Genomic DNA, 27966 nt, shown 5'->3' on the forward strand with positions numbered 1-27966 from the left:
TATAAATTGGTACAGCTACTTTGGAAAACTGTTCAGCAGTATTATTTAAAGCTGAACAAAAACCCACCCTGCAGTGACACTCCCAGATATGCTCCCACCAGAAGTGCACACACATGTGCACTGAAAGATGATGCAGAAACATTCAGGGCAGCATTACTTACAATAATTCTTAAACACAGAGTTACTTAAATACATCAACAGGGAGCAGATGAAGGTATATTAACACAGTAATCAGAACTACAGGTACATACCACACTGGAGATGAATCTCACACATGGAATGCTGAGTGAAAAGCTTGACAGAGAAGAATATATACTTAGGATTCCATTTACTTCGGCTTTGTAAGTGGGCAAAACTGATCTGTGTTGTTAAAAGTTAGGGAAGGAGGGGAGTCCCAAGAAGGGGCTTCTGCAGTGTGAGTACAGTTTTATTTCATGACCAGGTAGGTGCCCATGTGGGTGTGATCACTTTGTGATAATTCTCTAGTTGTATCCTTATTACTTGTGCATTTTTATGGGCATTTGTTGCACTTCAAAAGAAAGAACTTGAGCAATCTATATAGAAACTAGAGGCCCAGTGCATAAATTTGTGCACCAGTGGGGTCCCTTGTCCTGGCCTGCAGGATCAGGCCAAAACTGGCTCTCCAACATCCCCAAGTGGTCCCGGATTACAAGAGGGCACAGGCCAGGTCAAGGGACCCCACTGGAGCATGGTCGGGGCCAGGGAGGGATGCAGGAGGTTAGCCAGCCAGCGAGGGACCGCAGGAGGGCTCCAGGGCGTGTCCAGGCCCCAGCAGCAAGCTAACCTACCGGTCAGAGAGTCTGTTCCCTGGTGGTCAGTGCATGTCATAGCGACTGCTCAACCGGTAGACTGTCTGGCCCCTGGTGGTCAGTGCACATCATAGCAAGTGGTTGAGCGGCCTTAGCATATCACTAGCATATTACACTTTGATTGGTTGAATGACCGACCAGTTGACCAGACACTTAGCATATTAGGCTTTTATTATTTAGGATAATTATTCAGAGGAGTGGACTCCTTTCACCCACCTCATCCTCTATGGATAGTCATTTTTATTAGTTTCTGGTTGATCATTCCAGTAACCCTTCTTATAAACACAAGCATATTTATACTTATTCCTCTCACCACTTTCTTCCCTGAATTATTACGTGCACTTCTCTGCTTCTCATTCCACTCTCTGTGCTGACCACTTGCCCATATTGGCATTACTAGGGAGACTTCTCCAGTGATGCTGGTCAGGCTAAGATTCCTTTATGTTAATAAACTACCTCTGACACTAGAGTGGCTCCCTTTCAGCACCACAATGGGACGCAGGTGGGAACAGGGAATGTGACTCCAGCCCATTCAGCACAGATCAAAGGGTTGCTCTCACCCCTTCAAGGTCTACAGCTGACTAATAGAGCACTCTGTCAGTCTTGTTGTCCAGGCAAGAGCGCTAATGGGAAGCAGAGCTGTTCCACAGGAGAGGAAACTGTCCCATAGGAGAGGAAGCTTTTATATTAAGTGACCTCATCCTTCATTTAAAAATATGAAAGAAGCCCTAGCTGGTTTGGTTCAGTGGATAGAGTGTTGGCCTGCGGACTGAAGGGTCCTCGGTTCGATTCCAGTCAAGGGCACATATCTCGGGTGCAGTATCCTGGCCCTGGTAGGGGGCATGCAGGAGGCAACCAATTGGTGTCTCTCTCTCACATCAATGTTTCTCTCCATCTCTCCCTTTCTCTTCCACTCTTTCTAAAAATCAATAGAAAAAATATCCTTGGATGAGGATAAAAAAAAAAGTGAAAGGAGCCCAGCTGGTGTTGCTCAGTGGTTGAGCATCAACCTATGATCCAGGAGGTCACAGTTAGATAACTGAGGGCTTGATCTCCTTCTCCCTTTCTTTCTGAAATCAATAAAAATATTTTTTAAAAATAAAATAAATATGTGAAAGGATCAACAGTTTGGAGTGACTAAAGGAAGTGGAGGGTCAGTTTGTCTGAACGACATCTGAGAAGCACATAAAGGACTTATAAGCAGGCTGGTCTTTACAAAGCAAACCTTTTCCTTCTCTTCCCTTCACCCTCTATGGGAAGCCATAAACATCTGTAGCCAGAACCCCACCCCACCCCCCAGAAGATTCTGTATGTGTTTTTATTTTCATTTGTTTTAATAATTATCACACAATAAAATTAGTCCCCCAAATAAATAAATAAATAAATAAATAAATAAATAAATAAATAAAAATGTGAAAGGACAGCTAAGGATTATTAGACATTAAAAAAAATGGACCACATTGAAAAACAAAATCAGAAAACTGACTCCAGAGGAAACAGACAATTTAGAAAATGAAAAAGGACTTTTTAAAAAGTAATATTCCAAGAATGTTTAGAAAAATATGCCCATAAGCCCAGAACAGGTTGCTAAGAAGAATTAGAAAATGAAGAAGAGTTTTTATGAAATTAAAGATGTGATGGGTAAAATAGAAAATTCAAAAGCTGAAGTAAAAAGTCAAGAGCATCCAAAAATATTAAAATATGAGAGAAAAGTTAGGAGATGTAGATAATTCAGGATGTCCAATATGTATCTAAGATTTCCAGAAAGAGAGAACAGCAGCTAAATAAAATAAAAGGGAAGAATATAAAGATAAAGATACTTTTTCAAATCTCCAGATCATAAAGGTTCACATAATGCTAAGCAGGGTGAGTGAGAAATACTTGCACAAGGCACATTCATAGGCAAGGTTTGTATACAAAGGACAGAGGGAAGATCTCCCAAGTTTTGCTCTGGCACCCTGATTCAAGAACAATCATCTCAAAATCCACAGAGCAAAAAATACTTGAAGATACAGATTTTCTTTTTTATTCCAAGTGAAAAAGATTTCTGTACTTGTACAGACAAGTTTAAAATCACACTTTTTCTCCTTCTTCTCAACTTTTCTCTTTGGACAACTTGTCCTGGTATCTCCCCATGGGAGTTTAGGGGAGTGAGACTAGATCAGGGCTCCTAGAGCTGGGGCCCCTGGCTTTGTGGGCCTCTCAAACCCCCAGGTATCATAGCAGAGGCCCCACTTGGCACAGGCAGCTCTGTATGCACTTCTTTATCTTGCCCAGGGCCAAATGGCAGGTCCCATTTTCTGGTTTTGCTGTTTTAGATGGGGTAGGGCCTCCCACCCACCCCCTTCCTGTCAGTGGTTGTGCAGTTGGTTCTGGAGGCTTCCCTGGGACTTCTGAAGAAACCCAGTGATTAGGCTCAACCCAGCAGGGCTCAGTCCTCCTCCGCAGGCTTTCCCACCCTCCTTGTTCCTCAGCCCTGCCTTGCTTTCTGTGGGTCTCCACGGGGCCACACAGTGTCAATGGGCTGGCAAAATGCACTGCATCTCCTCCCTGTTTTCTGTGAATTCAGTGTCTTTCAAAGCCGTTTGACTGGGTGGGGTGGCTGGAGGGTCACTGTGCATCAATGTCAGGGGGGGATGTGCCCTGCTACCACCACCCCTCCTACTCTCTGCCTTCCATCTCTGGGTGCACCTTTCCCTTTAACTCCTGATGGAGGGGACCCTTTGGTAGGAATGTGGCTCAGAATCTTCTCAGCCAAAGCTCAGAGTTAGCTGAGTGATAGCTGCGTGCCCTCAGACTACTTGGCTCATCCCCTCTGTGGCCAGCAGGGCAGGGTGGAACATTAATTAGTATTCATTGCCTGGCTCTGCCTCTGAGCAGCTTTGAGGACCACCCTCGCCGCAGCCCTCTGTGTCTTATGAAAGTAGGTCTAGCTGGAGTCTTACAGGTTACCCAGCAAAGTTGGAAGGTGAGAGGTTGTGTGCAAGAGAATGGCAAGTGGGAGGGTGCCCAGGTGGCAGATAGTTCTCCCAGGTGAGATCTGGGCTTGGGAAACTGAGGGGCAGAACTGAGGCCTGCTGCCTGGGGTGAGAGTCTTCTGAGCTGTGCCAGCCTGGAGCAGTCAACTCTGCTCATTTGGGGATGGTGAGGTCACTGGGAGCTGGAGCCACCTTTTGTCTCCTCCTAGGCTATGCTCCTGTCACTGGGATGTGCCACCCTGTTCGCAGTTGCACCCTGAACCATGAGGACGGCTTCTCCTCGGCATTTGTGGTAGCCCACGAGACCGGCCACGTGTAAGTGGCCTCACAGTCCTGGTTGTCTGGAGAAGGTTGGGGTTTGAGGGACCCCACTTCTCTGAACCCTGAGAGACACAGACCCATATGAAAAAGATATGATGGCCTGTCCTCCCAGCACTGCATAGGGCAGACCCAAGGTTCACTTTCTATTGAGGAAGCATAACAAAGAAAGAGCCAAGTGGGTGCTGGGGATCTTCCCTGGATTACCCCACTTTACAGATGAATAACTGAGGTTTTGAGGGACCCTGGCCCTGGAACATGCCCCAGGCACCACCTAAATCTCCAGGCTGGACAGATACTGATGGGAAGCACCACAGGGCCTCTGGGCCTGTGTGGGGAGTGTGCCAAGAAGATACCTGGAGAGCTGGGCTCCACTGCAATCTCATGTCACAGCCCCCTGCCTTAGGGACAGGACACTGAGAGGCATGCTGCTGGATGCCATCTCCCCAGTGTGCCCCTGCCTTTCAGATTCTACCAATGGAAATTTGGTATCACCTGGCTTAGGGCAGACCAAAACAGCAAAGGTCCAGGAGGGCCCAGTGGAAGGAGGTTGGGGGACCCTCCCAACATTTGGGTGGGTTAGAGCTGACAGGTTAGTACAGCCAGGTGAGGGTCCAGTGAGGCTGTCTTGGCTCCCTGAACAGGCTAGGCATGGAACACGATGGGCAGGGCAACCGCTGTGGCGACGAGGTACGGCTGGGCAGCATCATGGCACCCCTGGTGCAGGCAGCCTTCCACCGCTTCCACTGGTCCCGCTGCAGCCAGCAAGAGCTGAGCCGCTACCTGCAGTGAGTACCACCCATGTCCCCCAAGGACAACCTGAAACCCTGGGGTGTGTGTCCCAGTGTTCCTGGGCCCAATGCAAATCCCCAGACCTTGGGTCCTCCAATTTGAGGTACAGGGGAGGTGAGAGGGAAAAGCAGTGCAGGTCAGTGTGGGGGATCCCACTGTTGGGGAGCACCTTTAAAGGACACTTGGGATTTGGGCAAATCAGGTCCTGGGTACTTCACACAAAGAAACAGAGATGCAGCAGGGAAACTGAGGCAGCCCAGCTGAGAGCTGGGGTGTGCAGACAGGCCCATCATCACAGCTCCAGAAGGGGCCTCAGCAGCCCCACAGACTGGATGGCCAGTCCGGCTGAAGGCAGCTTGCAGTGCCCACGTGTCCCCTCACAGCTCCTATGACTGCCTGCGGGATGACCCCTTCGCCCACGACTGGCCAGCGCTGCCCCAGCTTCCTGGGCTGCACTACTCCATGAACGAGCAGTGCCGCTTCGACTTCGGCCTGGGCTACATGATGTGCACCGCGGTGAGTGTCGGAGCCGGCACCTGGGGCAGCATCCCCCTCTGCACCCAGTCACACAGTGCCCACCCTGCCCACCTAGACTTGGTCCTGGGCAGGGAGCACACAGCTGACAAGGGCTGTAACCTGGGGAGCATTAAGGGATGGTGGGGGCATGGTGTGGCCCCTGCGTGGTCTGCAGAATTCAAGAGGGCTTCCCTAGGAAGAAGCAAGGTGTAAAGGTTGAATGGGAGGACAGGGCTTTCCAGAAGGCAGAAATCACATGTGCAAAGGCCTAAAGGTGCAGGAACATAGCATGCTGAGGAGCAACCAATTATTCCCAGGGTTGAATGCCAAGACAAAGCCATTAGCATCAACACAGGTCATCAAAATTGAGTGTATCTGCTGATTGAGGCCCACCAGGTTTGAGACAGTATGGCAAGAGCAGTGGTGTATATTCTCATTATACACCACTGAGAATTAGTGTCTGACTCAATGCTCATCCCACCTCCATGTAGGAAGTAAGCAAAGTATTCCACTTTACAGATGAGGAAATTGAGGCCCGGAGGGGTTAGGTAAACTGCCTAAGGCCACACAGTGAGCAGGTGGTGGATCTGGGTACTGATGAGGCTGTCTAACCTCTTGCATGTTGGCCTAAGGAAGGTGGTGGGCAATGGGGAGCTCTGTAAAAGTTTGAAGAGGGAGAGCATGCCTAGGTCTGAGTTTCAGCTGTATCCCTCAGGGATGTCCTGGAGGAAGGGCTATCAGGATAGGAAGCAGAAAGGTCAGGAAAGAGATCCAGAGGACAAGGCTGGAGCAAAGACAGGAACAGAGGAGAGGGCTTCAGGAGAAATTCAAGAGGTGGAGTGTTCATAGCAGGGGAACAGGGGGTGCCCTTAGGGCCCTGTAGTGATAGCTCCTGGGCCAGAGAGATGCTCACCCATCCCTCATGCCAGGCTCACTGGCTCCGCAGTCTGTCCAGGCTCCATGGGGGCTGCAGCCAACAAGGGTTGAAGGCCGGGGAGGACAGTATCCCACAGAGACTTGAATTAGCGGGTGTACTCTTGAGATTATCATGGCCTCAGAATCACATGGTATTCAGGGCACCCACTGGCCACACAAGCCTATCACAGGCAGTCAAGCTGTGCCAGTTGCACAGCTGTCCAAGAGGTCTCTGGGCAATAGGGTCCCCACAGTGGGAAGCACCCTGACCAGTGGTTGGTGTTCTCTTCCAGTTCCGGACCTTCGATCCCTGCAAGCAGCTGTGGTGCAGCCACCCTGACAATCCCTACTTTTGCAAGACCAAGAAGGGCCCCCCACTGGATGGGACCATGTGTGCACCTGGCAAGGTGAGTCAGGGCAGACGGCAGGCCCCATGACACTCTCAGATATCCAGGGACAGTCCCTTCAGAGCCCTTGGGGTGGAGCTGGGGGCTTTTCCTGCCTCCTTTCTAATAATCCCCACTCTCCAAGCTTCTGCCCTTGTGCTTCCCACACACTGTTTTTTATTTTCAGAGCAAACCTGATGTCTCAGAGCACCTGTCTGTGCTTCAACCCTCTGCCTAGAGAACTCCCTCCTCTGAGGAGCAGCTGGGGGATTCCAGCAGACTCAGTCCCCCCTGCACACTGTGCATGACTGGGTCACTTCACCTTGAGGCCAACATTGGAGTCAGGTGGCTGCTGGGTCCCCAGGCCTAGCTTCAGGCTTAGACTCTAGAATTTGGTGTTTGCCCCTTAGAGGGCCAACTTGGCCCTTGAGGTTGCTCAGTAGTCACCCACCATCACCTGCCATCCTCCCAGGCTAGGGGTGGGCAAACTTTTTGACTCGAGGTCCACAATGGGTTCTTAAACTGGACCAGAGGGCCGGAACAAAAGCATGGATGGAGTGTTTGTGTGAACTAATATAAATTCAAAGTAAACATCATTACATAAAAGGGTACGGTCTTTTTTTTTTTTTTTTTTAGTTTTATTCATTTCAAACGGGCCGTAGTTTGCCCACAAATTGCCAGAAAAACAAGCTTTTCTCTCCCAGTACTTTTTTCCTAACCCCCAGCCTAATTCTCATCGGCTCCGATAAAGTCTCATACCTACCTCTCAGCCAGTCACTTGCAACGGGGCTGGCTTTTGCAGATGTGCCTAAACGTGGGTCACAGCCCCCCAGGGCTCAACCCACTGAAGCTGTGTATACCTACTCTGTGGGGGAGGGTCGTGGACTCCAATGCAGGTTCCCCCAACCCAGGCCTGAAAAGTCCCCAGATAGGCTGGGCCTGAGGTTCTTCCAGGTGGGTCTTAAATTCTGCTTAATTTTATTTTGTTTGTGGTGGAGCTTCTTAAATCTACAGATTCCCAGGCCCACCCCTCTGCAGGTTTTGGTTTGCAATAAGGATCGGGAATTGTTTTTGCTATTTTTTAAATAATGGTGAAATCTAAGTAACATAAAACATGCTATTTTAACCACTTTAAAGTATACAATTCAGAGATGTTTAGTTACATCACTACTTTATAGTTCCAGAACTTTTTCACCACCCCAAAAGAAGACCCCATTAAGCATTGAGCCTCCATTTCCTTCCTCTCTCCAGCCCCTGGCAACCACTGGTACACTCTCAGTCTCGGTGTGTTTGCCTATTCTGGCATTCCCTATAGCTGGAATCATATATTATGTGGCCTTTTACAGGCATATCCGTCGTCTTTCACTCAGCATAGCGTGTCCAAGGTTCCATGTTGTGGCCTGTGTCAGTGCTTCATAACTTGTTGTGGCTGTGTAATGTCCCACTGTCTAAATGGACCACATTCTGTGGATGTTTGTCCATCAGTGAGCATTTGCATTGACTCCATCTTCTGGCATTTGTGAATGTGCTGCTGTGGACATTCACGAGCATATTTTGTTTGAAGACCTAGGACAGTGATGGCGAACCCATGACACGCGTGTCAGAGGTGACACGCGAACTCATTTTTTTGGTTGATTTTTCTTTGTTAAATGGCATTTAAATATATAAAATAAATATCAAAAATATACATCTTTGTTTTACTATGGTTGCAAATATAAAAAAATTTCTATATGTGACAGAGCACCAGAGTTAAGTTAGGGTTTTTCAAAATGCTGACACGCCGAGCTCAAAAGGTTCGCCATCACTGACCTAGGACTTGGTATTTTTAAGAGATGCCCAGGTGATTTGGCTGTGCCCCCAGACTTAATGAATTCTTAGAAGTTGGAGGTGGGATATCCTATATAATAAAAGCCTAATATGCTAAGTTTCCAGTAGGCCAGTGGGCCGTTCAACCAATCAAAGCATAATATGCTAATGATATTCTAAGGCCGCTCAACCGCTCGCTATGATGTGTACTAACCACCAGGGGGCAGACACTCTGACCGGTAGGTTACCTTGCTGCTGGGATCCAGCCAATTGACACTGAGCAATACAGGCTGGACATGCCCTGGTGCCCTCCTATGGTCCCCTCCCTTGCTGGCCAACTTCCCGTGTCCCCCTCCAGACCCAATCATGCACCAGTGGGGTCCCTCGGCCTGGCCTTCACCCTCTCGAAGTCTGGGACCCCTCATGGGATGCTGAAGAGCTGGTTTCAGCCCAATCCCAAAGGCCAGGCCAAGGGACCCCACTGGTGCACGAATTTATGCACTGGGCTTCTAGTTGGTAATAAATGCCAGGAACCTAATGATATCAGTACTAACCACATAGCCCTCTAACCCCACAGGAGCTTGACAAAGCGAACAGGGCCCTGAAGCATTTGCCATTACCCCAGTGAGGGCCTCAGTACACTCTGAGCTGGAGGATGAGACTACCTCAGCATGGCTTCCTCCCCCAGCCACCCTTCCCAATCCACAGTGGGCAGAGAGACGGTGGATAGAGCAGGAGGCAAGCCCTTCCCAGGTGTGCTCACCTGGAGTGTGTGGCTGGTCTTCACCCACAGTCACCTGGCCACTGGGAGAATGTGGGTCAAAGGATGCTTACACCCCCAACTGATTGGCTCCCTTCTCCTGTGGGATGGTGGAGTATGGTGAGGAAGATGGGCAGATGTGGCCAAAAAGCCCCATCCTCACAGAAACGACTGATCCAGCCATGGCCCTTCACTCATTTTGGTAGTAGGACCCTTTGTTAATTTAGCCCAGTAAATAAAATTGTCATTTTGTATAAAAAAAAAAACAAAACAAAAACAGAGCTATGCTGATTGAAGGGCCAGAGTTGGGGCTCAACTCAGCCTGCATGGTTCACAAGAGCACAGTTTGAAATCTGACATAAACCAGGGATTCTTGTTGTGTGGGGTGAGACTGGAGGGGCAAAGGGAGAGAGGAGGGGGGTGGGCACCTTCTGGGGCCTATCAGAATCCTCCACCTGTGTGCATTTATAAGTTCAATACTTTAATTGTTATTGCAATGTAATTTTATATTTGGAAGTTAGTCACTACTTACCTTCAAGAAAAGCCACCAGAGCAAGAAGAAAGGGAGTGGGGAGGAAGCAGGGGTGAAGTCTGGCCAGGATGGAGAAATAGCAGATCATCTTGGGCTGTCCCTCCTGTCCCTCTTTGTTCCACCCTTCCCTCAGAAAGGGTCACCCAGCATTCAGGCTCTGGTCACTGCCTGGGATGGGATCCTCATTGTCCACATTCCCCAGTGGACCATCCCAAGCACATTCTCCCCTCTCAACCTTCACTGTCACATTATACCCCTGCTCACACAGTTCTGTGTGTTCACCATTACTAAGAAACAGAACACTCTCTGTTCTCTACATAGATTTGATCTGTAGAGAAGCAGCAGAAAAGCCTTTAGTTTCATGGTCCACTCATTGTTTGCCCCGAGTTGCACACTGTGGTGGTTCAGAACCATGTACTTAGGCAGGTAAGGCTGAAAGGGTCAGGTGCTTAGGAACCAGGGCCAGTGGGTGTGCAGCTTTCTCATGGGTGGGCAGGTGTGGATAGAAGGGAGATATGAACATGTTGCCCTTGGACAAGGAAGTGGACAATGCACCTGAGGATTAGGCTGAAGAAGCTAGATGTCCCTCAACTCCATATACACCCATCCATTTATTAATTCATTCGCTCATTCATTCCATGTATCAGGCCTGCTCCACCTCCATGGTACCTGTTGTCTGTGGGCATCGGCCATGAATATGAAGAAGCAGTGGTGACATGATAGTGAAGACAGGGATGAGGAGGGGCCTGTCAGGGAGCTCAGAGAGACACTCAGTCAGTGACCCCCGCTGAAGCCCAAGGGTGTAGAGAAGTGGGAGCAGCACTCCAGGCAGAGAGCATGTGTTTAGTGGACTGTGCTGAGGAGAGCATGGCAGATAAGAGGAGCATGGTATTTGAAAGTTAGTATATTAATTGAAAACTCAGGTAGAGGAAAGCCAGCAGGAGATGATTGTTATTGAAAAGGGAGTTTTTCCTCACAGATCTCAAAAGGAGTGTCCCACCCCCATCCCCTAGCGTGCCACACAGGGAAGAGGGGGAAGACACCAGAAAGCAGCAGGGTGGGTCAGGAAGCAGAGGGACGTGGGAACTGTGGTTTCCACAGGAAGAAACAGTGGACACTGAAGCCGGGTAAGCAGGCTTAGGATTGACTAGTGTGAACATGTCAATGGGCACTGGGGCATAGGAGCTGCCCGTAGCCCTCTGGCACTTGTCTCTGGGTGATAAGGACAAGTGGTCCAGAGTGTGAGAGCCTGCAGAGGAGGTGGTTGGGGTGGGAGCTCTGGATTAGGTGGTTTGCATATGAAGGCATGTTCTCAGGTTAGTAGTTCACTATCTCTAGGAACTAGCCAACCCCAGGAGGGATAGCCCCTCCAGAATCAGCAAGGCCCCAGATGTCACAGTATCAGAAGCCTATCTAATAATAGACAAACATGGTAATTGACCATACCTTTGCCACGCCTCCCATTGGCTAATCAGCACAATATGCAAATTAACTGCCAATAAAGATGGCGGCTAATTTGCATACTGCAGGCAGGGTGGGCCAGTGCGAGCCGCCATCGGGCCCCTGTGTGCCGCCTAAGCCCCACCACCAGCTAGGACCCCCGTGTGCGGCGAGCTGCCTAAGCTCGCGGGACCCCCATGAGCAGCCCTGGGCAGCGGGGCTTGGCAGAGAGAATGAGCCACCTAAGCCCCATGGAACCCCCATGAGCGGCCCTGGGCAGCGGGGTTTGGCAGTGCGATCGGCCCGCGGAAGCCCTATTATTGTAGGAATCCTCCTGCAATGGGCTTCTAGTCCAGAAAATAAAAGGCATGTTTAACACATGTGGCTCCCAGGAAGGTTGCGTGATTGTGGGAGAGAGGGAAGGACTAACTGACCTAAGTGTTTCCTGTGCCTGGTTGGTGTGCTGCCCTGTCCAGTGTACTGGAGACCTGGCTCAGATCTGCTCTCTGATGGGCTTGGCTTTCAGCCATGAAGCATATATGCATGTACTGGGGAGGCAAGGCCAGGCCAAAGTACAAAGGGTCCTCCCAGGTGGATATGCCCCGCAGGCCAGGCTGGTGGCTTCACCTTGCCCTCCCTGCCAGAGCCAGGGTCAAGGCAACAGGAGGAAGACAGGCCCAGCCAGGTGCTTCTGCCTCAGTGTGTCTCGGCAGGAAAGGGTCTCTATGTGCTCTTGTGTCCACATGAAGCACCCTGGGGAAGCATCAGCCACCCTAATTTTCATGAACTTCTGAGGACTGTTTCAGAGATACATGCCTGATGCAAAGGCCTCATAATGCTTCTGTGTTGTGCTTATGTTTCCTGTATAGCTGAGAATTGGCAGACAGGCATAGTGACAGGGATACCCAGAGTTCAAGCCCTGGGTCCCTCCTTCCTCGCCGTGTGACCTGGTGCCATTCTTTCCTAGGGCGAGTCAGCTAAGTGCCCAACTTACTTATCCTCACATCCCAAGCTCCTGGCACATGGTATCCACTGGGGACATGCTGATGGATGGAGAATGGAGACCTAGGGCCTCAACAGTTCAGAAATGCTAAATATTCCCTTCCTGAAACAGAAAGCCTGCCATTCAGACTTCCAGACCCACCAGGCAGTGTTCCTGGCCTGCTAGGTATGTCAGCGCTGTCCGGAGTACCTAGAACCGTGGTCGGCAAACCACAGCTCATGAGCCACATGCAGCTCTTTGGCCCCTTCAGTGTGGCTCTTCCACAAAATACCACGTGCGGGCGCACACGTACAGTGCGATTGAAACTTCGTGACCCATGCACAGAAGTCGGTATTTTGTGGAAGAGCTGCACTGAAGGGGTCAAAGAGCCGCCTGTGACTCGCGAGTCACAGTTTGCCAAGCCGCAGTTTGCTGACCACTGACCTAGACCATGACACAGCCCAGTCAGGTTTTCCCAGCATTCTGTGATAAGCTCAGACATGTGAAATTGTGCTTTTAAATATTTAACTATCTCTACTGGATGAAATATTTGTAAGCATTTAAACATGTTATATAGCCTTTTAATAACATTAAACTCTTTCTCCCATAATAGCACTGAGATATCAAAGTAGAAGCATGTTCATTCAGGGTAACTTCCCTCTGTTTAGTACTCATAGTCGTCCAGGAGGAAATAAACCAAAAGTGTAGAGGAGCAGGTTCTGTGTGGTGGAGTCATGGTGTTTTCCTTTCTTTCTCAACTTTTGCTGAGTTGTCATTTTCTGTTTGATGCACCTGCATTGCCTCTGGTCATTTGGACCCAGGTCTACAGGGAGCTGGTCCATTGAACTATGGGACTGGGTGGTATCCTGAGTTTTGTGGGGCCCAGTTCCCCATTTACATACTGGCACCAATGTGTCCAGTGGGAACAAGGGGACCACTGTGTAGCCTCTTCCATTGTCTTGGCCTTTGATTCCCATGGCCACCAGTAACTTAGAGGCCCAACCACAGTATTAGCCTTCAGAGGTACCAGGAGTACTCCCTCACTTCGTCTGCGTTGGCTTGGGCTATTCTAACAAAAATGCTGGGATTTAAAACAACACATATCTCCTCACAGTTCTGGAGGCTTGAAGCCTGACATCAGGGTGCCCACATAGTCAGGTTCTGGTGAAGGTTGCAGGCTGCCATTGTCTTTCTGTCTTCTCACATTTTGGAAAGAAAAGGCATCTCTCTCATGTCTTATTATAAACGAATTAATATCATTCCTGAGGGCTTCTCCCTCATGCATTAATCACCTTCCAAAGGCCCACATTCTAATATCATCTCAGTGGGGATCAGTCTTCAACATATGCATTATGGGATGATACAAATATTCAGTTCACAGCCTTCCCTTACCTGGGCTCTCTTTCTTGCCTGCCAGCTTCACCCTGCTCCCTCAGCTGAGGAGGACACCAGCCAGCATTTCTGTGGGGTCTTCCCTTCCCTTCCATGGTTGAGTGAGGGGCACTTTGGAGTGAGTGATGAGGTCCCCAATGTACAGGAAGAACATGTCCAGCATCACTGGTGGCCTGCAGTTAAGCCTGCCTGACCCCAGATTGTTTGTGACTATGCTTGCTGGCCATGTGCCCAGATGGAGCCCTTGAGCACTTATCTGGAGTCTGGGGAGGAGAACCCAGAGAGTGGCAGCTTCTGCAGGGCCTTCAATGGGCACAGTCTGTCAGGCAGGCTTAGAAGTGCTACTGTGTCAGGAAGGAAGAGGAGAGATGGCCTCCATGCAGACATGTGCTCAAAAGTAGGGAGTTAAGGAAGGGCCTGCCTGAGAGATAAGAACCAGGAGGGATGCCTGGGGATGACTTGGGCATGGAGAAGGCAGCACAGCTCTCCTGGAAATCGACTCTGAGACAGAGATCCACAGGCAGGGACTTCCTGGGGACAATGTGAATCAACACCTGCAGGAGAGTGAGACATTGAACAGCCATGTGGTCATAACATGGGGCTCAGCTGACACCAGGAGCCCTGGGCTGGGCTGGGCTGGCCTTTCAGAGTTGTTCCCAAACTTGATGAGTCATTGGCCATGACTGTCCCCAGGAAAGGGACATGACCCTGGGCTAGGCAGCCATCTGACTGAGGGCATGTCCAGAAGAGTGATGATTCAACTGCCATCCACCAGCAACCAACACACTTGGCCGCTGGAGGAGAAAGAGCCTTGATCTGTGCAAGGGTCTCATCACAGCATCCACTTCAGCAAGGGTGGGGGAAGGAAGTGGAGCTCAGGATGTCTCCTGAGGAAAGGCACTCAGAGGGAGGGAGAAAAGAAATGGCAGTCTGCCAGTGCCTGGCCTGGTGGTGGGAGGTAGAGCAAGTCATGCAGAGCCTTTACCTGTGGCCCAGGGTTTAATCTTCATTCTGCAGCAGGGAAGCCCACAGAAGGGTTGAGGAGAACAGAGCTGGATTTACGGTGAAGCTTGTGATAAGCTTTGGGGCACCTCACTTGCCTGGGCCCCTTTCAAGGTCCTGGGAGGGGCCTCACAATATGTTCACATGGTTGTATATTTTCATAAATTCGAAGGTAAGATATTTTAAACATAATCAATTAAGATCACTTCTATTTTCACTCTACCTTCCTCTCTGAAACACTTCTATGCGGCCTGGCATATGGGTGCCTTGTGGGTTTGGCTCAGGATAAATTAGATTGGGATGTATTTATTGGCTTATTTACATGGTCCTCAGTATCTCTCAAGTGTCATTAAATTACTGTATCTGTCCAGATGTAAGAATAACTTCCAGAAAAACTATGGCCATTATGCCAACTCACCCACGGCTATTGCAGGATACATGCCATGTGCAGCCCATTCTCCTGAACTCAATGAAGAAAAGCTGCCTCAACTGTACCTGAGGTTGTGACTGCTTCTATATTTGCAACAGCTTTTGTTTACTTTGGGAGTTTGTCTTGCAGATGGGACATTTTAAACACAGACCCAACTTGGATATTTCTTTAGAAAGGTGTAACAAGATGCTGCACCTGTCTCAAAGCTGTCAAGCATTCATACCTGTTACAAAAAAAATAAGGGAAACCTGAATGCATGTGAAATGTAAAAAGTTTATTCAAAATGTTGATAAAGCTTTAACACACTAGTTTCACTACCATTTTGAAAGTTGTTTTGGAATGCTATAATAAAGTAAAGAAACTACAAACTTCTAATATATATTATATATATGTGTGTGTGTGTGTGTATATATATATATATATATATATATATATATATATCCTCTTTCATCATTTTTATTAGCTGATGGATATATATATATATATATATACATATATATATATATATATACCCTCTTTTAACATTTTTTTAATTTATGTATTAAAAATTTCAGATAAAATTTAAGGGAAAATTTTAAAAGGTGACAAATGAGTAAAGAAGTCGATAGAAATATCTGACTTAACAAATTTAATTATAACGGAAAAAGGTTTCAGATCAAAAGCAGTCATTCATTAGGAGGAAGATGAGGTAATTATGGGAGGAAAGTAACATACAGGCTCTTAAAACACTTGACAATCCAGTTATTGAAGAGAAGTGAATCTGATGATCACATTGGAAAAGCATTTAAACATCTTAACTGAAATGTTGACATCGGAAGATTTAAAAAAGCAGCAGAGTAAATGGAAGCTCACAGATATGCTCCCAGGACAAAACTGGAATTACAACTAAGGTAAAAAACAACCACCCTGAATAATCAACTAAAGACTAGCTAGAGAGAACCCTAATAACCAGTGACAGAAAATAGAGAGTGCATAGAGACTGGTAGGAAGGGCGGAGGCACAAAAGGGCTGGCTAGGCTCCCACATATAGCAGCTGAAGTTCTAGAGGGATATCTCAGCTCTTCAGGGGACATGGGGGCCCATTGAGAACTCTGGGATCTAGTCCCCAAGCTGGGCCCCAGCAGAGAGTATGAGAACTGAGAAAGGTGCCCACATAACATTTGGCTGTGAAAAGTAGCAGGTTTGCTGTCTGCCAGGGAGAGATGGCTGGAAATGCAGGCACCCTCTTCAAGGGCCAATACATAAAATTTCAAGTGCAGCCACTCACCTTGGGCTCTGGCAAAGGGAGGGCAGAGTTGACTGGAGCTGTATAAGCATAAGCAAGGGTTGGGGGGATCTGGGGTTAGAGCTCAGAAGGAAGACGCCCCTGTTTCCTGTGCCGAGTCATTCCCTCGCATTGCAGAGGTCATCTTACTCAGGCAAATCTTTGCTATCCAGGCAGTTTTTGCCTGGAGGGAATATAGTTGACCCACCATATTGTAAAAGCCCTTAACCCACCCTGTGGAGTTTCTAAGACCCATTAAGAGATTGAGAATAACAGCCTCCAGGCAGAAGCAATTGCCCCACCCTGTTAGAAAACCTCTCACTCCACCTCTGGATGATTGCTTGAGGCTATTCCAGACTGAATCCAATCAGTCTTCAGGCAGAAGTGGGTCTCTGGAGGCTTTGAGTATTTGCCTGCTCTAATTAGTCAGAAACAGCAGTTTGGGTCTCAAGAACACATTGGAAGATATTAAAAATAGATTGAATGCAACAGAGGATCGAATCAGTGATTTGTAAGACAAGGTAAAAATGAATAACCAATTAAAGCAGCCAATAGAAAAAAGAATTAAAAATCAGAAAGATTGCTTAAAGGAACTCTGGAATAACATGAAACATAACAACATCTGCATTACGGGAATACCAAAAGGAGAAGAGGGTGAGCAAGGAACAGAAAACCTGTTTAAAGAAATAGTGACAGAAAACTTCCCCATCCTGGTTAAGGAAAATGTCACACAAGTTCAGGAGGCACAGAAGGTCTCAATCAAGAGGACCACAAAGAAACCCACACCTAGCTACATCATAATTAAAATGGCAAATACTAAAGACTAAGAAAGAATCTTAAAGGCAGCAAGAGAGAAATAGAAAATTACCTACAAAGGAGTTCCCATTAGAATGTAAGTTGACTTTTCAATAAAAATACTTCAGGCCAGAAGGGTGTGGCATGAAGTACTCGAAGTAATGAAAAGCTAGGGTCTAAATCCAAGACTACCATATCCAGCAAGGCTATCATTTAAAATTGAAGGTGAAATAAAGCTTTCCAGACCAAAAAAAAGGTTAAAGGAGTTCATTACCACCAAACCAGAAATGCAAGAAATGTTAAAGAGGCTACTTTAAGAAGAAGAAAAATAGAGGAGGAACCAAGATGGTGGTGTAGGTAAACACCTGTACTCACTGCCTCCCATAACCATATCAAAATTACAGCTAAAATACAGAAAAACCATCATTCAGAACCACTTTAAAGCTGACTGAATGGAAGTTCAAAATTATAGAAGTAAAGAAGAAAGCACATTGAGACTGGTAGAAGGGGCAGAGGTGCAGAATGGGCTGGGCTAGCACCCACATGTACTGCCTTTTTAATCAGGAGGGAGATCGTCCCTGCAGAGGCTGCCCATTTGAAAAAAAGGGGTCCCAGCCCCACAACAGACATCCAGCCCAGGGTTCCAGAGCTGGGAAAAGAAATCCCCATAACTACGGGCTTTAAAAACCAGAGATGCAAGGCTGGTACAATATTTGCAAATCAATAAATGTGATGCATCACATAAACAAATTGAAAGATAAAAACCGCATGATCATATCAATTGATGCAGAAAAGGCATTTGACAAAATCCATAACCCTTTTTTGATAAAAACCTCTCAGTAAAGCAGAAAAGAGGGATCATACTTCAACACAATAAAGACCACATATGACAAACCTACAGTCAACATAATACTAAATGGGCAAAAGCAATGGGCACAGCAATCAGACAAGAAGAGTGGAGGGCATTATGCTAAGTGTATTAAGCCAGTCAAGAAAGAAAAACACCACATGATCTCACTTATTTATGGATAATAAAGAACATTATAAACTGATGAACAAAAATAGATACAGAGGCAGAGAAGCATCGAACAGACTGACAAACGACAGCAGGAAGGCTGGGGAGGGTTGGAGGGCAGGGAGAGGTAAGAGATCAACCAAAGGACTTATATGCATGTATATAAGCATAACCAATGGACACAAGACACTGGGAGGGGGGTGAAGGCATGTTCCAGGGTGTATGGGAGGCTGGGGAAGGTTAATTGGGGAAAAAAGGAGACATATGTACTACTGTTTGTAATACTTTAAACAATAAAAAAAAAATGTACACAAACATACACTTTTATTAATGGGAATATGTTTGTAATCAGTGGAAACTTTTTGGCCAATGTACAATATAGATTTTTTTTCATCTACTTAAAGGATATTTTACTGATTAAAGACTGCCTACCAATGGCCCTCTCTCTTCTTTATCCAACCTCAGTTTTTAAACCTCACACTAAGAATATATCTTCTTGGGATGTCTTTCTGCACTATTTGCCAAAATAAACATAATTTTTTTACAGGTAATGTCCTAAAAAAAAAAAAGGCATCTAAATAGGAAAGGAGGAAGTAAAACTGTCAATCACAGATGGCATGATTTTGTACATAAAAAACCACCAGGAAACTACTAGACTTAAGTGAATTCAGCAAGGTAGCAGTATCCACATTCAGAAATCAATGGCATTTTTATACACCAATAATGAACTTTCAGAAACAGAAACTAAAAATACAATCTCATTTACCATTACAACAACAACAAAAATAGGATAACTAGGAATAAATTTAACCAAGGAGGTAAAAGACCTGTACTTGGAAAACTATATGACATTGAAAAAAGAAATAGAGAAAGATACAAACAAATGGAAGTGTATATCATGTACATGGATTGGAAGAAGGAACATCATTAAAATGTCTATACTACCCAAAGCAATCTACAGATCCAAGGCAATCCCTATTAAAATACCAATAGCATACTTCACAGAGCTAGAACAAATACTCCAAAACTGTATATAGAACCATAAAAGACCCTGAATAGCTGCAGCAATCTTGAGAGAGAACAAAGTAGGAGGGAATCACAATACTGGATATCAAACTATACTACAAACCCATTATAACCAAAAAGCCTGGTACTGGCACAAAAACAGGCATATAGGCCAGTGAATCAGAACAGAGATCCCAGAAATTGAACCACACCATTATAGTCAATTAATATCTGACAAAGGAGGCAAGAGCATACAATGGAGTAAAGACAATCTCTTCAACAAAAGATGCTGGGGAAACTGGACAGACACAAGCAAAAAGATGAAACTAGACTACCAACTTATACCATACACAAGAATAAACTCAAGGTGGATAAAAGACTTAAATGAAAGTCATCTACACTAATAAAAGAGAAACATGGTAATTGGCGTACGACCGCTACCCTTTTCATTGGCTAATCAGCGAGATATGCAAATTAACTGTCAGCCAAGATGGCGGCCGGCAGCCAGGCAGCTTGAAACTAAAATGAGGCTTGCTTGCCTCAGTGACGGAGGATCGTTGGAGGAAACCAACGTTCCCCGCCTGCGGCTGCAGGCTTCTGAGCGGGCAGTTAAAGAAACATTGTAACAAATACCGCCGGACTTCAGCCAGCAGATTCGCAACATTGTAAGCAAAGGCCAGAAACCTACTTTCAGCCGTGGAGGCCTAAGAGCTGGAGCCAAGCCTCAAGGTAAAGCTGGCCCAGAATAAAAAGAAAAAGAAAAAAAAGGAGCGGTTGGGAACTTGAGTCACTCCCAGCCTGAAAACAGCCCTCAGCCCCTCATCCAGACTGGCCAGGCACCACAGTGGGGACCCCCACCCTGATCCAGGACACCCTTCAGGGCAAACCAGCCGGCCCCACCCATGCACCAGGCCTCTACCCTATATAGTAAAAGGGTAATATGCCTCCCGGCACCGAGATCAGCGTGACAGGGGGCAGTGCCCAAACCCCCTGATCACCCTGCGGCTCTGTGTGTGACAGAGGGCGGGGCCACAACCACCTGAGATGCCCTGCTCTGTGCCTGATAGGGGGGAGCTCCCCAACCCCCCCCACGGGCCCTGCTCTGTGTGTGATGGGGTAGAGCCATAACCTCCCCATCAGCCCTGCCCTGAGTGTGAGAGTGGCAGTGCCCCAACCCCCTGATCGGCCCTGCTCTGTGGGTGATAGAGAGCGGTGCCCCAACCCCCTGATGGTCTCTGCTCTGTGTGTGATGGGGGGTGGCGCCGCCACCTCCCCATCAACCCTGCCTTGAGTGTGACAGGGGACGGTGCCCCAACCCCCCAATTGGCCCTACCCTGAGCATGACTGAGGGTGACATCGCAACCTCCCAATCCGCCCTGCTCTGTGCATGACAGGGGGCGGCACCCCAACTCCCCAATCGGCCCTACCCTGAGCATGACTGGGGGTGGCATCACAACCTCCCAATCTGCCCTGCTCTGTGCATGACGGGGTGGCACCCCAACTCCCCAATCGGCCCTGCTCTGAGCCCAACCAGGGGCTGCACCTAGGGATTGGGCCTGCCCTCTGCCACCTGGGAGCAGGCCTAAGCCAGCAGGGCGTTATCTCCCGAGGGGTCCCAGACTGCAAGAGGGCACAGGCTGGGCTGAGGGTCCCCCCCACCCCCCCCCGGTTGCACAAATTTTTGTGCACTGGGCCTCTAGTAAAACTATAAAAATCTTAGAGGAAAACATAGGTAGTAAAATCTCAGGCATCTCATGTAGCAATATGTGTATGGATACATCTCCTTGGACAAAGGAAACTAAGAAGAAAATAAACAAATGGGACTACATCAATATAAAAAACTTCTGCCCAGCAAAAGAAACCACCATCATAATGAAAAGGAAATCCACCATATGGGAGAACATATTAGCTAATGATACATATGATATTATATTACCATCACAGCCATCGAATTTTACAATATTTTTGTCACTCCAATTTTGAGAGGGGTTGCATTGAATCTATAGATTGCTTTGGGTAATATAGACATTTTAATCATGTTCATTCTTCCTATGCATGAGCATGGAATGTGCTTCCATTTTTTGTATCTTCAATTTCTTTCTTCAGTGTCTTAATTTTTCTAGTATGGGTCTTTTACCTCTTTTGTTAAATTTATTCCTAGATATTCTTTATGCAATTGTAATTGGGATTTTTTAAAATTTTTCTTTCTGATAGTTTCCTATTGGTGTATAAAAATGCTATTGATTTCTTTTTTAAAATCTTTTTATTTATTTTATTTAGAGAGAAAGGAAGGGAGAGGGAGAGAGAGAAAAACATCAATGTGAGAGTTGGAGGATACTGCATGGGCATGCTCCCAGGAACAATCTGGAATTACAACTGAAATATGGAAAAGCTTCCTGAATAATCAATGGAAACCTCACAGGAGAGAACCCTGATACCCAAGGAGGACCGAAGGTGGAGACCGCATAGAGACTGGTAGGAGGAGCAGAGGCATGAAAGGGCTGGCCAGGCACCCACAGATGGTGAACGAGAAACCAGGGGTGCATGGCGGCGGGATACAGGGCCAGCTGCGGGCAGCCGGAGAAGATGGTCCTGATCACAGGCCACACCTAGGGACCATACCCACACACGAACTTCATGCACTGAGCCTCTAGTATTAGAATAGAAGGTGTACCAGAAGAGGCAGATAGGGAGAAAGGAATAGGGTAGGTGTTTGAAGAAATAATGGTAGAAAACTTCCTTAACCTGGTAAATGAAAAAGTCACACAAGTTTAGGAGGCACAGAGAACCCCAAACAAGAAGAACATAAACAGACCCTTGCCCAGATACATCATAATTAAAATGCGAAAAAATTGAAGATAAAGAGAGAATCTTAAAGGCAGCAAGAGAAAAGAAAACTGTTACCTACAAAGGAGTTTCCATAAGACTGACACCTGATTTCTCATCAGAAACTCTACAGGCCAGAAGGGAATGGCATGAAGTACTCAAGGTAATTGAAAGCAAGGATCTGAGGACAAGATTACTATATCCAGCAAGGCTATCATTCAAAATAGATGGTCAAATAAAGAACTTCCCAGACCAAAAAAAGGAGTTTATCACCACCATACCAGTGTTACAAGAAATGCTAAAGGAATTGCCGTAAGGGAATGCTGAGAAGAAGAAACAGAGAGAGAAACCTAGCCATACAGAATTAAAATGGCTATAAATTAGTACCTCTCAATAATAACCCTAAAGGTAATGGATTAAATGCTTCAATCAAAAGGTGTAGTGTAGCTGAATGGATACAAAAACATAACCCAACTATATGTTGTCTACTAGAGCCCCACCTCAAAACAAAAGACACACACAGGATGAAAGTGAAGGGATGGAAAAAAAATTTCCATGCAAATGGAAAAGAAAAAAAAACTGGAGTGGCAATACTCATATTCAACAAAATAGACTTTAAAAGTATCATGCTAAGTGAAATAAGCAAGTCAGAGAAAGATAAATATCATATGATCTCACTCTTTTGTGGAATATAATGAATAACATAAAACTGATGAACAAAAATAAGCCAGAGGAAAATAAATATTCTAGAATATAATAGAAGTAATCCTGTTATTTGCAGATTTTTAATATTTCCTACAACTATGTTAGTACAGTTTTGGTAATATTATTATACTTAAAATCCTTTTATTCTTAAAATATTAATTTTTATTGCATGTAATGTTATTATATGTAAGGTCATTTTTCTTGAATAATTGCTGTTTATTGCATGTAACATTATCATATTTAAAATCGTTTCTCTTGAAATAAAATTTAAAAAACAGAGAAAAGGAGAAACCAAGATGGCGGCATAGGTAAACACCTGAAATTTCTGCCTCGCACAACCACTTCAAAAATACAACTAAAAGACAAAATGGACATCATCCACAACCACAGGAAGGCTGGCTGAGTGGAAATTCTACAACTAGAAGGAAAGAAAAAGCACACTGAGACTGAGAGGAAGTGCAGAAGTAAAGTGCAGAGGTATGGAGGCGCATGCAGAAAGGGCTGGCAACAGAGGGCGTGGTTATCTTTTTCAATCGGGAGGGAGACACAAGCTCCCACTCTGAACTCCAACTCCGGGCAAGTCTCTGAGGACCCAGACTCGTACGGGGAGAAACTGGACTGTCTGGCAGCGGGCGGAACTCGAGGGTGGCTTTCTCTCAGAGGTGCTTGCAGCGATTACTGCAGGACACTGACACCTGGGGACTCTTAGGGCAGGACTAAGGATCAGCCATAGTTGTTTGCTCACCCTGTTGATTCCCTGAGACCATGCCCCACCCAAGCTGTGTGCAGAGGCTTTTGCATATGAATGACCTGGCCCTTTGCAATCTAAAATTACCTAACAAACTGTAGCTGGGTCAGAAACACCCAGAACATCCAAAAGAAGGCTCAAGGCCCCACAGCAGCTTGCACTGCTTCCCAGCTGGGCCTCATCTGGGCACCTCCAAACCCCAAACAAAGAAGAGGAATCTGCACATCTCTCCATAGCTCCTGCTGGGTAGCCTCAGGCAGAGGCTAAATTAGCACCTCCTTAGAGATCCAAGTGCCAGTGTACCCAGTGGTCAGAGTGGGACCATCCAGATTACAACTCCTCAGACCCATAAGGGACACACTCAGGAGGCAGACTCAGTGAGCACCAAAGCCCCACTGAAGCAAGTCTTGCCCCATAAGGGTGTCTCCAGCACAGAAGTTCTTCTACCATAGACACAGCTGATTCACACAGCCAATTGGCCTGGAGGTCAATTCCTCTCAGTGATACCAACTACAATCAAGGCTTAACTACAACAAGACTGTGCACACATCCCACAAAGGAGTGCGCCAAGAGTGTCCACCTCAGGTAATTGGAGAGGCTGAGCCACTGGGCCCTTTAGGACACCTAGCACAGAAAGCCACTCTATCAACACAGGGAAGCAGCCAAAATGCGGAGATAAAGAAACAGGTCACAAATGACAGAAATGGAGGAAAGCAAACTACTGGATATAGAGTTCAAAACCATGGTTATAAGGTTTTTCAAGAATTTTCTAGTAACCATCGATAAATTTAGTGAGACCCTCAATAAATCTAGTGAGACCCTCGAGGTTATGAAAAAGGACCAACTAGAAATTAAGCATACACTGACTGAAATAAGGAATATTATACAGACACCCAACAGCAGACTAGAGGATCGCAAGAATCAAGTCAAAGATTTGAAATACGAAAAAGTAAAAAACACCCAACCGGAAAAGCAAAAAAAAAAAAAAATCCAAAAATATGAAGATAGTGTAAGGAGCCTCTGGGACAACTTCAAGCATACCAACATCCAAATTATAGGGGTGCCAGAAGAAGAGAGAGAGCAAGATATTGAAAACCTATTTGAAGAAATAATGACAGAAAACTTCCCCTACCTGGTCAAAGAAATAGACTTACAAGTCCAAGAATCGCAGAGAATCCCAAACAAGAGGAATCCAAAGAGGACCACACCAAGACACATCATAATTAAAATGCCAAGAGCAAAAGACAAAGAGAGAATCTTAAAAGCAGCAAGAGAAAAACAGTCAGTTACCTACAAGGGAGTACCCATAAGAGTGTCAGCTGATTTCTCGACAGAAACTATATAGGCCAGAAGGGTGTGGCAAGAAATATTCAAAGTGATGAATACCAAGAACCTACAACCAAGATTACTTTACCCAGCAAAGCTATCATTCAGAATTGAAGGTCAGATAAAGAGCTTCACAGATAAGAAAAAGCTAAAGGAGTTCATCATCACCAAACTAGTATTATATGAAATGCTGAAAGGTGTTCTTTAAGAAGAGGAGGAAGAAGAAAAGGGTAAAGATAAAAATTATGAACAACAAATACATATCTATCAACAAGTGAATCTAAAAATAAAGTGAATAAAAAATCTGATGAACAGAATAAACTGGTGAATATAATAGAATCAGGGGTATAGAAAGGGAGTGGACTGACAATTCTCAGGGGGAAGGGGTGTGGGGGTGTGGGAAGAGACTGGAAAAAAATCATACACCTATGGGTGAGGACAGTGGCGGTAGGGGCAGAGGGTGGGGTGGGAACCGGGTGGAGGGGAGCTAGGGGGGAAAATAGAGGAACAACTGTAATAATCTGAACAATAAAGATTTAATTTTAAAAAAACCGCCGAAACCAGTTTGGCTCAGTGGATAGAGCGTTGGCCTGCAGACTGAAAGGTCCCAGGTTCGATTCCGGTCAAGGGCATGTACCTGGGTTGCGGGCACATCCCCAGTAGGAGATGTGCAGGAGGCAGCTGATCGATGTTTCTCTCTCATCGATGTTTCTAGCTCTCTATCTCTCTCCCTTCCTCTCTGTAAAAAATCAATAAAATATATTTTTTTTAAAAAAGAAAAAAATAAAATAAATAAATAAATAAAAACACTGAGAAAAAAAATACAAGGAAGGAACTAAGATTTCCAGTAGTTTGGCTTGAGACGTTGTTTAAAAAGTCTTACCACCCATCCACAGATACCAGCACTATAGAGACTCTTGTTTATTCAGAGAAATAAAAGATTATTTGGAAATTACATTATGCAACCTGTGACACAGCCAGCCAAAATAATAATAATAATAATAATTCAATGGCAATAAGATAACAACGACCTACTGGTTCTCTATATATATATATTATAGGAGCTTGTCTAGATTTCAAAAAGAAGCCAGAAATTACTACGAGGTTATGAAAAAGGAAAAAGGAATCTACTTAGAAAATTTACATAAGCTTCCTGTTTTGTATTTAAATACACCAAGAATTATATATAAACAGTTTCTTTCTAGATTGCCAATATTCTCAGATACTCTTAAGAAATATAGTATTAATGCATATGATTGGGAAAGGAAGTTGGAATAAAAGAGCACAGTAGTTCAAAAAAAAAAAAGAAAAGAAAAGAAAAACATCAATGTAAGAGTCAAACATTGACCGGCTTCCCCCTGCAAGCCCCCTACCAGGGATCAAGCCCACAACCTGGGCATGTGCTCTGACCTGGAATCAAACTGGCAATCTTTTGGTGCATGGTTCAACATTCAACCAACTGAGCCACACCAGTCAGGGCTGCAATTGATTTCTGAATATTAATTTTGTATCCTGCTATTTTACTGAACTCATTTATCATTTCTAATAATTGTTTGGTGAATTCTTTAGGGTTCTCTCTATATAAAATTACATCATCTGCAAGTAATGACAGTTTTACTTCTTCCTTTCTAATCAGGATGACTTTAATTTCTATTTCCTGTCTGATTGTTGTGAGTAGGACTTCAGTGAAAGTAAACAACCTTCTCTTATTCCTGGTTTTAAGAAAATGCTTTTAGCTGTTTTACATTGATTATGACAGTTGCTATGGGTTTGTCTCATATATATATATATATATATATATATATATATATATATATGTCTTTTTATTATGTTGAGGTATATACCCTCTATTCTCACTTTGTTGAGAGTTTTTATCATTATGCTGGATTTTGTCACATGCTTCTTCTGTATCTATTAATATTACCACGTTTTTTATCCTTCATTTTGTTTATGTGGTGTAACATGTTAATTGATTTGCAGATATTGAACTAATCTTGCATCCCAGGAATAAACCCCACTTGATCATGGTGTGTGACCTTTTTCATGTATGGCTGAATTTGGTTTGCTAATATTTTGTTGAGGATAGTTGCATCTATGTAATCATGGATATTCGCCTATAATTTTCTTTTTCATAATATATTTGTCTGGTTTTGGAATCAGCATTATGCTGGTCTCATAAAATGAACTTGCGAGTCTTCTCTCCTCTTGAATTTTTTGGAATAATTTGAGGAGAGGTATTATTTCTTTTTATAATATTTAAATTTACCTGTGAAGCTATCCGGTCCAGGCCACTTACTGATTCGATTTCATTGGCAGTAATTGGTCTGAACCAATTTTCTGTTTCTTCTTGATTTGGTCTTAAAAGATTATTTCTAGGAATTTATCCATTTCTTCCAGCTTGTCCAATTTGCTAGAATATAATTGTTTATATGTTTTCTTATAATCCTTTGTATTTCTGTGGTGTCAGTTATCACTTCTCCTCTTTCATTTCTGATTTTCTTTATTTGGGTCCTCTCTGTTTTTTTCTTGATGAGTCTGGTTAACAGTTTGTCAATCTTGTTAGTCTTTTCAAAGAGTGCTTGGTTTCTTTGATCTTTTGTATTGTTCTTAGATTGTATCTCATTTACTTCTGCTCTGATCTTTATTATTTCCTTCTTTCTACTTACTTTTGGTTGTGATATTAGTCAGTTTTTCAATTTTTAATTTTTTGTGATGTATTTTCTTATTCTAATTTAATATTTCATTTTATACCTAATTTAGTATTTTTAACTTTAAAATTTTCTCCTTAAAATGGGCCCCTAGATTGTGTAAGCTTCCTCCCATGGGAGGAGGTGGGATAGTGTGATCAGATTCAAGTTATGGAACTGTGTTCCCTGCTTGCCAGTGTATCCTGACTATATTCATAAATTTTTATCACATCAGCATACCACCTGACCTGCTTTCATATTTTCTTTAAATTGGCTTTTTAAAAATTTAAGCAGTAGATCTTATATGTCTCTGGAATCCCAGGCTTGATGAGCTACTTGCATTTTTTTAGTGTTCCCTGTGTGGGCATGCCAGTGGCTTCACCCTAGGGACATGGTGTAGGGCAGGCTCTGACTAGACAAGGTGCTGAGGATGGTAGGAGGGCAGGGCAATAGTGGGGGAAGCTGGGTGGGCCAACATCTCACTAGGTCTCCTGAGGGGCTTCGAGCTTCTATGAG

General features: G+C 45.3%; 1 protein-coding gene across 1 annotated transcript in view; it reads left to right on the forward strand.

Moving 5' to 3' along the window:
* ADAMTS2 (ADAM metallopeptidase with thrombospondin type 1 motif 2) overlaps positions 1–27966 on the forward strand; it is a gene marked incomplete at its 5' end in the record, with an annotated part of 290738 nt that overhangs the window by 205010 nt on the left and 57762 nt on the right. Inside the window, 4 exons of the mRNA XM_081093309.1 lie at positions 4018–4123; positions 4771–4914; positions 5302–5434; positions 6643–6756. Coding sequence (XP_080949435.1) covers positions 4018–4123; positions 4771–4914; positions 5302–5434; positions 6643–6756 — 497 coding nt within the window. The remainder of the gene's footprint in view (positions 1–4017; positions 4124–4770; positions 4915–5301; positions 5435–6642; positions 6757–27966) is intronic.

The sequence above is a fragment of the Myotis nattereri genome, assembly GCF_964212035.1.
Source record: "Myotis nattereri genome assembly, chromosome: 5".
Lineage (NCBI taxonomy): Eukaryota > Metazoa > Chordata > Mammalia > Chiroptera > Vespertilionidae > Myotis > Myotis nattereri.